The sequence below is a fragment of the Rhinoderma darwinii genome, chromosome 4, assembly GCF_050947455.1.
Source record: "Rhinoderma darwinii isolate aRhiDar2 chromosome 4, aRhiDar2.hap1, whole genome shotgun sequence".
In the NCBI taxonomy this organism is placed as follows: Eukaryota; Metazoa; Chordata; class Amphibia; order Anura; family Rhinodermatidae; genus Rhinoderma; species Rhinoderma darwinii.
The window spans coordinates 232,878,559-232,893,046 of NC_134690.1; the positions used below are offsets into that span (position 1 = coordinate 232,878,559).

The 14,488-nt window shown below is 39.9% G+C and overlaps 1 protein-coding gene across 1 annotated transcript in view; it reads right to left on the bottom strand.

The window, feature by feature from the left end:
• REV3L (REV3 like, DNA directed polymerase zeta catalytic subunit) overlaps positions 1–14,488 on the bottom strand; it is a 217,494-nt gene that overhangs the window by 33,007 nt on the left and 169,999 nt on the right. The window contains exons 11-15 of the mRNA XM_075862281.1: positions 13,906–14,143; positions 12,283–12,419; positions 6,442–10,648; positions 3,502–4,418; positions 342–424 (exon numbers count right to left, since the gene is read on the bottom strand). Coding sequence (XP_075718396.1) covers positions 342–424; positions 3,502–4,418; positions 6,442–10,648; positions 12,283–12,419; positions 13,906–14,143 — 5,582 coding nt within the window. The remainder of the gene's footprint in view (positions 1–341; positions 425–3,501; positions 4,419–6,441; positions 10,649–12,282; positions 12,420–13,905; positions 14,144–14,488) is intronic.

The window sequence follows — 14,488 nt, forward strand, 5'->3', positions numbered from 1 at the left end:
TATCATTATATATTCCCGTAAAACAGCATAACCCACACCGGCTTTCAGCCACATATAGATCTAAAAACTTCTAGGTGCCTGAAGTCTAGACCTCTGGCGTCCATCAGAATTACTGTGATACTTCCTATTTAATATCCGATTACAGGACACACTGAGCACTGGCAAAGGAATTGGAGTTATGGGGTTAAGCAGAAATGATTGTATTACTTTGAGGGTGGATCTAGCGGCAAGTCATATTTGGCATTTTTCATGGTAGTTGTGGAACCAATCAACAGAATCATTAAGGAGTTAAACTGGCCCTGTAAAATATGTAAGGTGAACGTACTGTCTACTACACCTACCTTTAACTGAGTAGTTAATAGAACTCGCCGCAGTTTATCAGGGTTTGCCCCTCTTCTCTGGCTCATCTTTAGAAATCGGGCTTCTACAAGACAAATTGAACATGAACATGTCAGAATCTAGCTAAATATAACAAACACTATAGAAAAGAAACAGATCTATACAAAATAGTAAATAGAAGCTGGCTGCAACTAGATTATAGTTTATACAAAAAAAAACTAAGGCTTCGTTCACATCTGCATCGGAGTTCCGTTCATGGTTTCCGTCAGACCTTTCCGTCAGGGGAACCCATGAGTGGAAACCATAGCTTTCCGTTTGCATTACCATTGATTTCAATGGTAATGCTCTTGTTGCTAATGGTTTCCGTTTGTATCCGTTTCGTAAGGTTTTCGTTTTTTTTTGGGTGGAATCGATAGCGTAGCCGAAAAAATGGAAACCTTACGGAACGGAGACAAACGGAAACCATTAGCAACAAGAGCATTACCATTGAAATCAATGGTAATGCAAACGGAAAGCTATGGTTTCCACTCATGGGTTCTCCTGATGGAAAGGTCTGAAGGAACTCTGACGCAGATGAATGAAGCCCAAATTTGTCAGCTTTCAGTTAGTGAAATAAATATGCAGGTCTGTTGTGGCTGCAATGCAAAACAAGCAAACACAAGGATGCAGCAGCACTCTGCGAGCACGAAGATATACGCAAACATTGAATATATTAGTATTACTGCTATATAAGGCTATGTTCACACAGAGTTTTTTGCAGGCGGAATTTCTGCCTCAAAATTTCGTTTGGAAGTTTGAGGCAGATTTTCATCTCCCTGCACGCCGATTTTCGCAGCGTTTTTCGTCCGCGGCCGTTGAGCGCCGCGGGCATAAAACGCAGCGAAATACGCTTTACATACATCCCAATGAAGTCAATGGCAGGTCAGAGATGTGAACGCCCGAAGATAGGGCATGTCGCTTCTTTTTCCCGCGAGGCAGTTTTACTGCTTGCGGGAAAAAGATGCCGACGCCTCCCATTGAAATCAATGAGAGGCATTTTCGGCCCGTTTTTTACTTATTTTTTGGCGCGGTTTCCGCGACAAAAAAATCGTAGAAAAACGCAGTGTGAGGTTTTTAGCGCACATTTTAAACAAATTGAGTCCATAGCTATGACAAGGCAACCTCTAACCTAAACAGACTCCCCTCTCTCCTGAGCCTAGGCCTACAAATGACTATAGTTTGTGTTATCATTCGTTCTACAATGTCCACTGTTACAGAGCATCTTGCAGAACATCTTTTTTCAGTTGTGATTTCTCTGCCTCTGGTATAAATAATAACTAATAATAATAATAGATCTAATATTATTGGAAAGAAATGATTGAACTATATTTTTTTTCTTGTTCTTAAAGGTGTATCCGCATTTTTTATGACATGTCCACAGAGTATACCATAAATGTCTGAATGGTGAAGTTTCCACCTATTGCAAAAATATGGGTCCTGTGACCCCTGTCCAGCGATTCAATGTGCCAGATTTCCCCCATTAAAATTAAGATGGAGGTGGCCATGCAGCTCTCTGCATTGAAGTCTATGGGAATTGCGCAGAAAGCAAAGCAAGCAGGTGGGACCCTCTCCTATCAGATATTTAAGCCATAAATGTGTAAGATTGGAACACCCCTTGTTTTGAGTATATTACCAATAATAGAGAAACGGATTCCAGCGTAGTTTTTTTAATCTCTCTACGGGCCTCCGTTCTCCCTGCAATCTTTAGTTCCTGACGGAGCGACCTAGGTCTATGCCCACTTGATGAGGATTGGTGGAAACCGCACAGTTGTTGATTTATTCATAAAATAGTATATAGGTGGCTGAAATTAACAGGGCCGTAGAGAGATAAAAACAGTGCAGGAATCAGGGGGGGGGGGGCAGGAATCCAGGTATGGTCGCAATTTTATATTTTTGAGGATGTGACCGGTGCTCTTTAAGAAAAATATTCATACATAAAATTTAACGCATGGATAGATGGATCTGTGCTAAAATGAATCTTCATCTCCACCTTGGTTGCATTACTCAACGCCTGGATCTTAAATATTTCTAAAAGACAACACAAACTACTAACACGTTTTCTTTCCGCTGCAAGGTGGAATTTGGCTATAAATTGGGAATCTCATTCAATCCCCTTCCAAAAAACTATTCGAAAATGTAAGTATATTAGAGGCTTTGCAAGTATTGTTGCAATTCTAAAGGACAGTTCGTCAATATGAGGCATTAAGGTCACAACTGAAGGACGCCCCTTCCTAGCAATGAGACCTTTGGCGGGAGATACTTTCCGCTGACATGGGGATTCTTTAGCTAGCCGCTCTACTCCTTTTTCTCGAATGCACCCATGACCTATTTTCTGCTACTCACGAATGTTTTCAGGTAATTTCAGAAACTCCTTATATGTTATTTGTGAATGTTTTTTGTTATTCCCTCCTTCCTCCCCCTTTTGGCTTTCTGTAGTCTGATTTTCATCTCTCAATATTTTTAAACAATTACGATTGGGTACTCTGTTTTCCCGTATGCCTATCTATCTGAATTTTTTGTAACGCTTAAAACTCTTCCTATTTTTGGAAAAAAAAGCAAAATAAATAAAAAAAAATTGAATAAACTAATTCATAAAATAGAAGATGGTGCTTATACTGAATACAAGTAAATTAATAGATCAGTCGATTGATATAGATCGAACCTCAAAACAGAAATTGACAATTCACAAATTAGTTGTGTTTAAAAATATATCGCTCAGCTCTATTCCCACCATTGTAAGGTGGATGTCCCAGAGGCAGCATTTATGGTTCTGCTGGTTGAGAACAGTCAAAAGTTTACCAACAGTTTTTCCTACATCCGATAACTGTACTGTGCCTGGTGTATTAAGTACACTTCCCAGAATGCAAATCAATGGATGGGCTGAGGTTGTGAAAGACTGAATCACTGATGGTATTGAACCAGTGCGTACAGCTCTGAAGCCTGCAGAATTGTGAATGCAGCTCCGGACTAGAATACAGACTATTACTCAGGATCAGTATAAGATCAGTAAAGTAATGCTAACAGATTATTCAACTTTTCATGTAGATTAATTTTATATGTAAACAGTAAAATGTAAGAAATGCAACATGTTTTATTAATAGTACGTTATATGGAGTAACTTACCAGATGTTACTGGTGTAAGAGATATCAAATCAGGTGACGCTGCTTCCATCCTTCTTTCAATGACCGGTGTACTATGTAGACAAACATGTTTGGATTTGTGTCTTTTCTGCTTCAGTGGAGGGGAAGGTGTTGATAATGCCCTTACTTCACTTTTCACGCTCCCCGCCGTCTCCTTATAGTCATCGGCCATGTACACATCATTTGGAGATGAAATCATTTTTTCCTCTACCCAGTCCTTACAATCCTCAGGAGATAGTTTATGATCCAGACATTTAAGGTTCTGCCAAGGTGTCAAGATTGGCGATGCTGGCGAGACAGAACTATCAGACATTTCATTTTCATTAGTCCTTTCGCTTGATTCAATACTAGCATCTACAGGCAATGAATCTGTTAACCCTTCAAATTCACCACAGTCTGAAACCGTAAGGGAAGGAGGAGGACTGGCTATATGGATCTTTACTTTTTCTTCGTTCCCTGGCTGACCTTCCGAACTTGCAGGCTGTGCCAATAAAATGTGTACCTCCTTTGGAGGCAAGCTATTGCAGTCGCTGGGTACTGGAGCGGTCATGATATTTTTATTATCATTTGTCTCTTCAATTAAAGGAACTTTACTTGATGTCTTAGAGGACTCATACAGTTCTTTTGCTTGAAGCCATAGTTGAACCTTCTCGGGAGCAGGTGCACTTTTGCAGGGCATGATCACCAGCTTTTTATCATCATCGGGATTCAGTCTATGCTTCTCTTGCTCCATGAGCAATCTGTTCATTCGAGTGGGTGATACTGGCCTAGGGTTTTGTGTCATTGCTGAAAAGGCAGTCTTCCACAGCCTCAGACCATCCAGTGAAAAATCTCCTTCAAACTCAGGAAGATTATTTGCTAGTTTTGTCTCAATGGCGAGAATGCGTCCTCCAACCTCTCTGCACATAAACAATGAAATAAAATAATTATGGTGGATTAATAACACTTAAAATAAGCAACGGAAAGGATTGCTATACCAATCCTGTAGTACTCGCAGTTAAAGTAAGCTGGTACTACCATTTCATCCACTGAGCTGTCCTTCAAACTCCCGAGGGCCATAACAGAACATGGACTATGTTTACTCCTTAAAGGGAATCTGTCACCAGGTTTATGCTGCCCTATAAGAGCGGGATAAAAGTAGTGACAGAGACCCTGATTTTAACGCTGTATTACTTACTTTTCAGTATTCAGTAGTTATTGTAAAAATCTCTTTGCATAAAGCAGTTTGTATTCATGAGCGGTGGTTAGCCCTGTTCTAATCGTCCGGTTTCCATTATCCACTATTTTTAATACACTATATTTCGGTGGGCACGTCAGATCTCTCATTCTTGCCAGTACTACGCTCGCTGGTGCTTCCGTGCCCACACTTTCCTCAGTGCCTTGCACGATATCAGGAGTGCGCACAGTCTCTGGCCAATTAGGATTCAACACCTAATTTAACCCAAGTCGTGTACTTCCCAGAGGCGTCTTCCATCATGCAGTCAGTGTTCCGTGTGTATAGTTTACCCGCATATAGTTCTATATGTGTGAACTATCCACACTGCTCCTTGCTTCTAAAAACTTCTCACCCCCCCCCCCCTCCCCTATGTCTGTATGGAGATAGTCTACAGTGTCCTCTCCATAGTCAGTAAAAGCTTCTCCGTAGTCAATAAAAGCCTGGACAGCTGGCTATGGAGAGGATAGTGGTGATGATCTCCATAAAGACAGGGGGAAGGGGGGCGAGTTGTTTAACAAGCAAGGAGAAGTGTGCAAAGTATGAACACGTGCAGGTAATATAACCGGAGTCAGTGAAAGCCTGAACAGCTGACTATGGGGAGGATAGTGGACTCTCCATAGTCAGCTGTTCAGGCTTTCACGGACTCCTGCTATAGAGGCTAGAAGAGTATATGAAATCCAAACTGCTCCTTGCTTGTAAAACTACTCATCCCTCCCCTCCCCTCTGTCTGTATGAAGACCGTCACTACTACCCTCTCCATAGTAAAGTACTAGATTAGGGAAAAAAGGCAATTTTTTTTTAATTACTTGAAACTTTTATTTATTTATTTTTCTTAAATCTTTTGTAACTTTTTTTTTTTAAATTTAGTTCCACTAGCAGACTTGACGGCCTGATCTTCTGATTGCAGGTATAATACATTGCACTACTTATTTAGTGCAATGTATTAGAACTCTCAGGGCCTAACAGACTTTCCGTACATTGCAAACCAGGAGTATATTATTAGACCTCTATTTGGCAACCTGGGACTGCTCGCACACGGGGGGAGACGGTGTACAGAGGAAACCTCCTTCCTCTGTTAACCACTAAGATGCCGCAGTCGCTATTCACCGCAACATCTAAGGGGTTAAACAACCAGGATCAGCACTAGCTCAGATCTGGGTCGTTGCAGTGGGAGCCTGCGGTTAGTGATGCGAGCCTATACAACCTGGGACGGAAGGGGCTAATCAATACCAATGTATCACTCCTCAATCGAAGCTCCACGGCACCGTCACAATAAAGGTGTTGTGGACCAAGCCAAGTAATCACCTTGACAAGAAAGGAATAATAAAGCGGAACATGGAAAAAAATTATATTCTGTTTTTAAGGATGCATTTTCTAGTTTTGCTTTAAAATTTCTCAACAGCACTACTATAGTGTGGGCTTCTCTGTATGAATTCTTCCTTACAGCTCTGTGGGTAGCAGGTTGGCGCAGCTTTAGTTTTACAATGTGAGACTCCATTTGATATGTTTTTTTGGGGGGGTTTTCTTTACCACATTCTATGATATATTGGAAAGTAATAAAGAAATAAAACTAAAATAAATGTATTATTTGCGTTGCATTACAATCTGCCACACAACATGCAAGCTACAGCTTCACCCATGGTAGCATAGATAAACACACACACACACACACACATTTATTTTTTTTCCTTCTGTATCAAGCTCACCTTGGTTTTTCTGGGGCATCAGAAGGGTTGCTGAAGAATGGTTCTTGATAAATAGTTTCCATCAGGTCATGATCCATTAGAGTTGCCATAATTTCTTCCCGGCTGGGAGGAGACATTAAAGGTTTTAAAATGTGTACTGGTCGAGGCGTGGCATTGCCGTTCTTACACTGAGAAGGAGAACTCATGGATCTTGGAGAGCTGTCTGGAGTGGGCGTCAACCCACCGCTATGTCTTGAAATGTATAGTTCTAAGTCTCCATCCATGAAATCGATTTCAGGGGAGGAAGCGAGTCCAGTAAAAGATGAACTGGAAATAGATTGATGGCAAGCATTGAGAGCGGTGTCCTTATTTTCATTTCTTATATCCGTATGAATCCATTCAGATTGTGCTGCATTAAAGGAGGCCTTTCTAAAAAGTTCTTGGCTAGACAGTCTACATTTGTTTTTCTCTAAATCTTCCAAATGCGGGGTAAAAACTCCATCTACTGCTGGTGGCTGTTGAAAACCTTGAGTAAGTAAACCACCTTGAAGTTGGTTAACAAGAGGGCTTTGCTTATTGTCAATGGAAGATTTTTCAAACAAATCTGGACTTAGTGAACTTAGTGAACTAGGTCGCAAAAGCACTTTTTGGTCGGAAGCACTGCGGACATTTAAGTGTTCCGTTTGTTGACTCTCTTGTTTTATGCGCTCATTTTCTGTAGTACTAGCAGGGAAGGGATCACTCAGAAATTTCTGGGGCAAATTTTGATCAGCCGGAATAAATTGGCTGCCTGTATATAAACTGCAAAGGCCAGTTTGCCCTACAGCATTGATATCAAAATTGTAATTATGCTCAGGAGATAAACTATCTTCCAGCGAGTAGCAGCTTTCAAAATCAGGGTCAGCAAAAATTGCAGGGCTTCCATCAGACGTTGAGCATTTGATATGGCGATCAGCCTGATGTTTAACCGGGACGGTTTTCAAATTCCTGGCTGCTTTCGGCTTTGTTTTACGGGGCGCCCTGGTTTTTTTGTTGGGTGTGGCACACTGTGATTTTTTGATACTAGACTTGGATTCAGTATGAGAAGATTGACTGCGTTTAAGTTTAGGACTAGACTCTTGAAATGTTGTTGCCTTTTCTTTCTCCTGCTTTTTGTGAAGCAATTCCTTCAGGACAGCGATTCCACAATGTGCATCCAGGATTCCTTGTGAAGCACTCGTTTTTATAGTGTTCTGAAGAGTTTTCGTGCAGGAAAATATGTCAGGCAAACAGTTCTGATTAAATTTATGAGGAGTAAAATGTGTTCCATCAAATAATTCTTTTTGTTCCCAAGTTGCCATTTTGATAGGGCTTCTTAAAGAGGTTACCAAAGAACTTCGAGGCAACGGACTTTCTGAAGAGGAGTTTGAATCACTTTGTTTGCTCTGATCTTGGTTACTTGTTACCGGTTGCTTGCAGTTCATTGTGCATGGTAAAAGTTTTGATTGCAACTTCTCAAAAAGCAAAGCATCAGGTACACTTTGGGAGTCCCGTAATTTTCCAACAGACGCTAAAAGCCTTTTCTGCACTTCTGTGGGATCCTCCTCTTGAGTAAAAGGAGTACACTTTAAGGTAAATTGTGCATTCTGAATTACCTGAGAGGGGCGACTAAGAGAACTTGGGATTATATTTTTAGTTGCATTTGTTTCCTTTGTTTGAAACACATTTGGGACTGGTGCTTTTGCATTATTGACCTTGAATGACTCTCTACCTTTATTTAATATCAGAGACGATGATGAAAGATTAGTCTCGGCTTGAACAATTGTATTGTTCTGAGAATTAACAGAAGTAGTTGTAGTATTGAAAGATTGTGGGCTTTCATGCACGCCTTCCTGGTTGTTGCAAGACAAGAGCTGTGTAGAGTGTACATGTCCAGTAGAAAATCCAGACAAAGAGAAGTCTGATAACGGAGTATCAGTTGTGGGTCTTGCGGTTTCATCTACTTGGGTACCAGATTGATCATGAACCAATGGTTCTGATCCAGCAGTTTCAATATTTTTTATCTTCGCTTTCTCTTTAATTTTTGTATGTTTTCTTGGTGCTTTTTCACTTTTTTTCTGCCTAGGTTTCCCCTTTTGCCTTTTACTGTCTTTGACCAACTCAAGTTGATTCATTTTATTTCCTTGTTTTTTTACTGTTGGAGTGCTTAAAGGACTCTTTTTCCTGGTTTTGTTTGTTTGGGCTTTTCGTTGCCTTTTTTTGGTACAAAGTTCACCTTCTTTCTTCCCAGCAATAAAGGAATATGTTTTAAAGAGAGGAGTCTCTTCAACAGGACTGTTCTTCAGCTCTTCAGCTTGTGGATCTGTTGGTGACCAGCAACGTGGAGGAGACATGTTTATTGGGCTTGGACTTCTTTCAGTCAGAAAGCCTAGTTTTGACATAACATCCTTATAGTCTGTATCACAATCTTCTGTTTCAACACTATATGACGGCATTGGAGGTGTAAGAAAAGTACAAGTTTTTTTTCTACGTGGAGGTGGGGGTCGATTAAGGATTCCACTCCCCGTCTTTGGGACTTTCCCAGGTTTTTTCTTAGCAGATTTCGGTTTTGTTTTTCTTTTAATGTTCTTCTTTGGTGCTATAGGGTTTGCCGGGTATTTGGCTGCAGGGGAGTCTGGCACTTTGGGCCAGTAATGTTTTAAAGGTGCCATTTTATTATAGAACTGAAGTTTATCATCTGTTAATGTTACTTGATCTTCACTAGGATCTAACTTTTCTAATTTTACCTGCATATTTTTTCTGCCTTTAAACCTGTTAATTATTATATATTTTATAATTATTGGTGGTAGCTTATTAGATACCTTTCTACGTTTGCGTGACTTTTGAGGATTACCTGCAAATTCATTGGCTTCAACAGACTGAGGTAGATTAACTTTAGCGTTGCTTGCTCCCAGACTTGCCTCTCCATCTTCACTTTCAAAATGGACTTTCCTTTTTGCCCTTAAAGTATATTTATTTCCGTAAAGTGCTGATGAGGGGTCAGAATCTGCATTGCCCTCTTCAAATTGACATTCAAAGCTATTCATTTCACATGTGTTTCCTTGAAATGCTCCATCATCCATCATGACGGCAATGTCGCAGGATGGTACCCTGTCAACATCAGGAGGACTTTTGCTACATGCATTACCTGGAGCATAGCTGTTGTCTTTAACCAGTTCTATTTCATTTAAATTGACAGGGCCCTGGACATCAGAAGAGTCCATATTGTCTGGTTTCATTAAGTGCTGCTGGTCGTGATCAAGATCATTTTTTATATCATGTATTTTATCTTCTTGATGGTCCACTTCTCCACCCACATTTACCTGTTCTTTACTTACAGAGCCTTTTATCTTTTTTGAAAGCTTTAATCTTGATGGTTTCTTAGGCTTTTGAATTTTGCAAGACATTGCTGTAGCTTTCTGTGGCCGGTTCAAACAGTTTGACAGAACAACACTGGGGAAAAACTTATAATGGGTCGCCGGCTGGTTACCACTTGTCATCTCTGCTTTATGTTCCTGAAATTCTTCATATCGTATCTTCATTTTATTAAGGCTTCCTTCATTACTATCAGTATCTACAGTCCTATCACAATTTTCAGTTAAGGCTGCATGAGCAAAGCTGTTTGGGGGAACGTTACATTTATCGCTTATGTCGGCAGGTTTTTTAACTTTGTTGTTACTCAGTTCTGTAAAATTTCGGTGAGTTCTGTCCAAAGTGCCCTCACTGCTATGCCGGTTCAAATGCAAAAATGAAGCAGCATCCTTTTCTTTTCTAATGCTGGTGAATTTCCTGCACTGAAGATGTCTATTCACTGAGGAAATCCCATCCTCATAGACATTCTTGTCACTTGCTGGACTAGAGATAATGTCATTCATTCCTACGTCTTTATGTAGGATTTCCGAATGAGCAGAATTATTAAAAGGTGCGGGATATTTTATACTGTAAGTGCTATCAGTTGTGAAAGTGTGGATGGAAAGTTCAGATCCCTTTTCCCCAGGTGATTGAGAGAGTTCTTCTATTAAACCCTCTTTTTTTAACACGTGAGGAGATGAAAGGGCACTTGTGTGCTGACACTGAAATGCGGTTTTGGCAGAAGATTGTGGCTCCAGCGAAGCAGCATCTTTGTGAAAGATGGAGGTTTTTATTGATAACTTGCTCTTTGCAATGACAGAGGTGTGGGTTAGGGTACTTTCATTATTCATGGCATTATCTAGAAAAAAAAATGAACAACATGTAACTTATTTTAAAATACATCAAATCAGTAAAAGAAGCACTACTGAATGTTTTTTTTTTTGAACATGTGATGCTAACTCACCAGCAATATTTTAGCAGTGTCACTTGTTTCTTACCAGCTCCGTTGCATCCATTAAAAACCCTTTCATTATGGACACCTGTGTCATGTGAACTCAATCTGAACACCAGGCCAGAGTTTGCGGTCATGTGTAGACAGGATGTCAGTCTCCCCTGTGTGGAAGACTTCCTGTGAACTACAGGATTACATCATCACGAAATAAAGCCCTCCTGGCAGCTCTAAGACCATTCCCCACCAAGCTCTTCCCTCCTTGTTCCTCTGTATATCCCCCCCATATATATAATGCTGCTGAAGAGATCATTTTGGCCCTATCTAAAGCACCAGAAGTGCAGTGATATAATAGGTAAGTCCATACAATGATTAGCTGCAGAGTTATAAAACTCCCGACTCACACTAAAGGCCCTTTTACACCGGCCGATGAAGCGAGCGCAGATCAACGAGACATCATTGATTGGCGCTTGTTTGCTCCTGTCACACGTAGCTATGGATGGGGACGAGCGGTCGTTACTCCAATCGCTCATCCGCATACTTTATTATCATGTCGGCAGCGCATCTCCCTGTTTACACAGGGAGATGTGCTGCCAGCAACAATATTTTACTTTTTAAAAACGATACGACCAGCAGATGATCGAGCATTTGCTCGTTCATCTGCTGATCGCTGCACCTGTTTACACAGGGCAATTATCGGCAACGAGCGTTATATGAACGCTCGTTTGCCCGATAATCTCCCAGTGTAAAAGCCCCTTAACTTTCTATACTATCTGTGATAGCTTTGTGCAGAGTCCAGTGTATTCCTATGAGATGCAGCTTTATACTGCTCTCTCCTACCTCCCAGCATGAAGCTTCATTTCATAGGAATCAATTTCTACACTGCACACAGCACTCAAAGATATAAGAGAGAGGCATTGTGTCAGGAGAGTTTTATAACTTTCATCATCCTTGGCTTCTGCCTCCTGCTTGTGATTGATAGGTCTCTGTCAGCTCCTACAAGCAGGAGGCAGTGTAAAGCAGCATCTCATAGAATACCCGTCTGCCTCTAAAGCTAGAAGCATAATGGAAATGTTGGCTGCAGGGCTGCACATGAGACTGCATTAGGGGAACCACATCGGAGGGTAAAAAAGAACCAAGATGGTAGGCGGACCATATATGGCACATCAATTAAAACAGGTATACACAAGGCATACACAAAAGAGCCTCTACACTATTCCTTAATAAAAGTCTATAATGCACTATATAGGCAAAATAACAATTTGCCAAAGAACTTCTTGAAACGTTTACTTGATAACATTTAATACTCTATATGTGTTGGAAATACAACACGGCACCATTTACTTGAATGGGGCTATATTGCATTTTGTGACCACAGTGTTGGGTAGAGTATGGCTCCGTTTTAGAGCATTCATCGTGTCCCAGCATCAACCATATTTTATAATTAGTAGTATTATTAATTAAGCCCATAAAGTAAAATCCCCACATAGTATATTTTAAGATAAATGTGAACATTCATAATACAAAAGAAACGTTCTATTTACCACTGTTTTCATCGGCTGTGCCATCTAACTGAGGTATAGAAAGATCTGCTAGGAACATTTTATTACTACTCCACTCCATTTCATTGTCTGTGGAGTCCTCCTCTTCTGATAAGCTTTCATGACCATTCTTGCCAAGGCTAAAACGAAAAAGTAATTCTCAATTCAGCAACAAAACAAAACCCACCAAAACACTATTGGGGAAATTTATTAACTTATCTGCGCCAGTTTTCTGGCATAGAAAAGTTGTGAATTCATTAATAGTTGGCAACTTGCAAAAACAAAAATTGGGTGGGGCATTGTAAAAGGGGCATGGCCTGCCGCAGCCAGACAGATTTACTATTACTCAGGCGCATGGACATACGCCTCTTATTAACTTAGGCACATTTATATTTATATTAAGACTGGCGTATCAAATGCCAGTCCCAATAAATCTCCCCCTATGCCTATATTATACCAGAATTTTTACATTTATTTGAGAAATATACCACTCAAAATGAATAATGAACTTGAAACCGTAAAACATCAAGAATCTCAGGTCTGACTACTTCATTGAAAACTTTGTCAGATGTTAATTAAAATGGCACACTAACCTTGATCTATAGGATATTAAAGAGTAATATTACGTAGCATAGATCAATATTGCTACAATACCCTTGTAGATATTAATTTCTGAACAATCTATGCATATGAATATTTTCTGTTGAGTAGTAAACTAATCAACACTTGTGATTTTACGTATGTATTTTATGTACGTCTAATCTGACCATGTTAAATGTCGGCATATCTTTGTCAATTAAGAACAACTGTATATGTACTGTAATATGCAACTGTATAAACATAGTGCCCAGAGTCTAGTAACTATACAATAAATAAATAAAACATTGAATTATAAATAAGTTTAATAATAATAATAAAAAATAATAATAAAAATATATAATTATTAGGTTAACAGGCAGTTTTCCAGGAAAAGTACATTTATTGCATTATGTTGGTATATTTCCCACCTAAAGGTAAAGTATAGAAAAAGCAATACAGGGAAAAGGTTATTAATTTAACAAAGCTATTGTCCAAAAACATCTAAAAAATGTTCTTAAGACAGTATTTACCTCTAACTAATCAAAGGCATGCCCGTAGTGCCTTTTTTGATACATGTCGCTGTCTCCTTCGCTCTATAGCAAATATGACGTTGACACAGCAGAGTACTCTCTGCTTTCCTGGAGCCCTTTCTCCATCCTACCTCTGTGGTGCCGTGCTTCTTACAGTAGTTCAAGCAGAGCTCTGTATACTAATCTCCTCTGGAAATGCTGTAATAGATAGTTTCTGTCATCCGTACAGAAAAATTCTACTTTTTTTCTCCATTATGCTTTACGTCTTTCAAGCAAAATTCGAAAAGAAGAAAATTTCTGGAGCTATGTAAATGCCATAGAAGAAATTACCACTGAAGAAACATGCTTCATTATGGGGCAGCTAAATTGAGTGACAATAGAACAAAATATCAAATACTTTTTACTGTACATTATGATCCCAGATTAAACTACTGTAAAATACAGGCTGTACTGTCATGTAAAGATACAGTAAAGCAGAGGACAAGAAGAATACAATAATTTATACACGGATACATACTTTCTTTTACTGTCACGTTCTTCCAGGTCGCTGTCCCATCTCTGGGACATTAATATGCTAAGCTCCATCTCCTCCTTCTCCACCTGTGGTTCATTCTCCTCATCGTCACTATTCTGCATGGCATTGCACCTTGCAGACAAACTGTGCTGTGATAATCCTCTGGACAGATCCACTTGATAGCCATCATCTTCTAGACCAGCTAGCAACTTTATCATGGCTTGATCTTGACTGTTATCCACTGAGCAAAAAAAGGATAATAAAAACGTTATATGATTTTAAAGACAGCCCTTTTTAGGGTATATGAGTGATGCCCCAATAGTTATTCTATACCTGCATTTGTCATACAGATCGAGAGGCGTAACTTGGAGTTCCTAGGCCCAAATGCAAAATCTGTAATAGGCCCCCCACCTACCATATATCATTTACTGGTATAGAAAACCCGTCACACGGGTTTGCTAGAAAAAGGAATGCAGTGGTCTGTTAATATATATATATATATATAAATGCTCCCCACAGCTGCCCCCACACCGTATAATGCCCCTCATAGCTTCCCCACACAGTATAATGCTCCCCATAGCTGCCC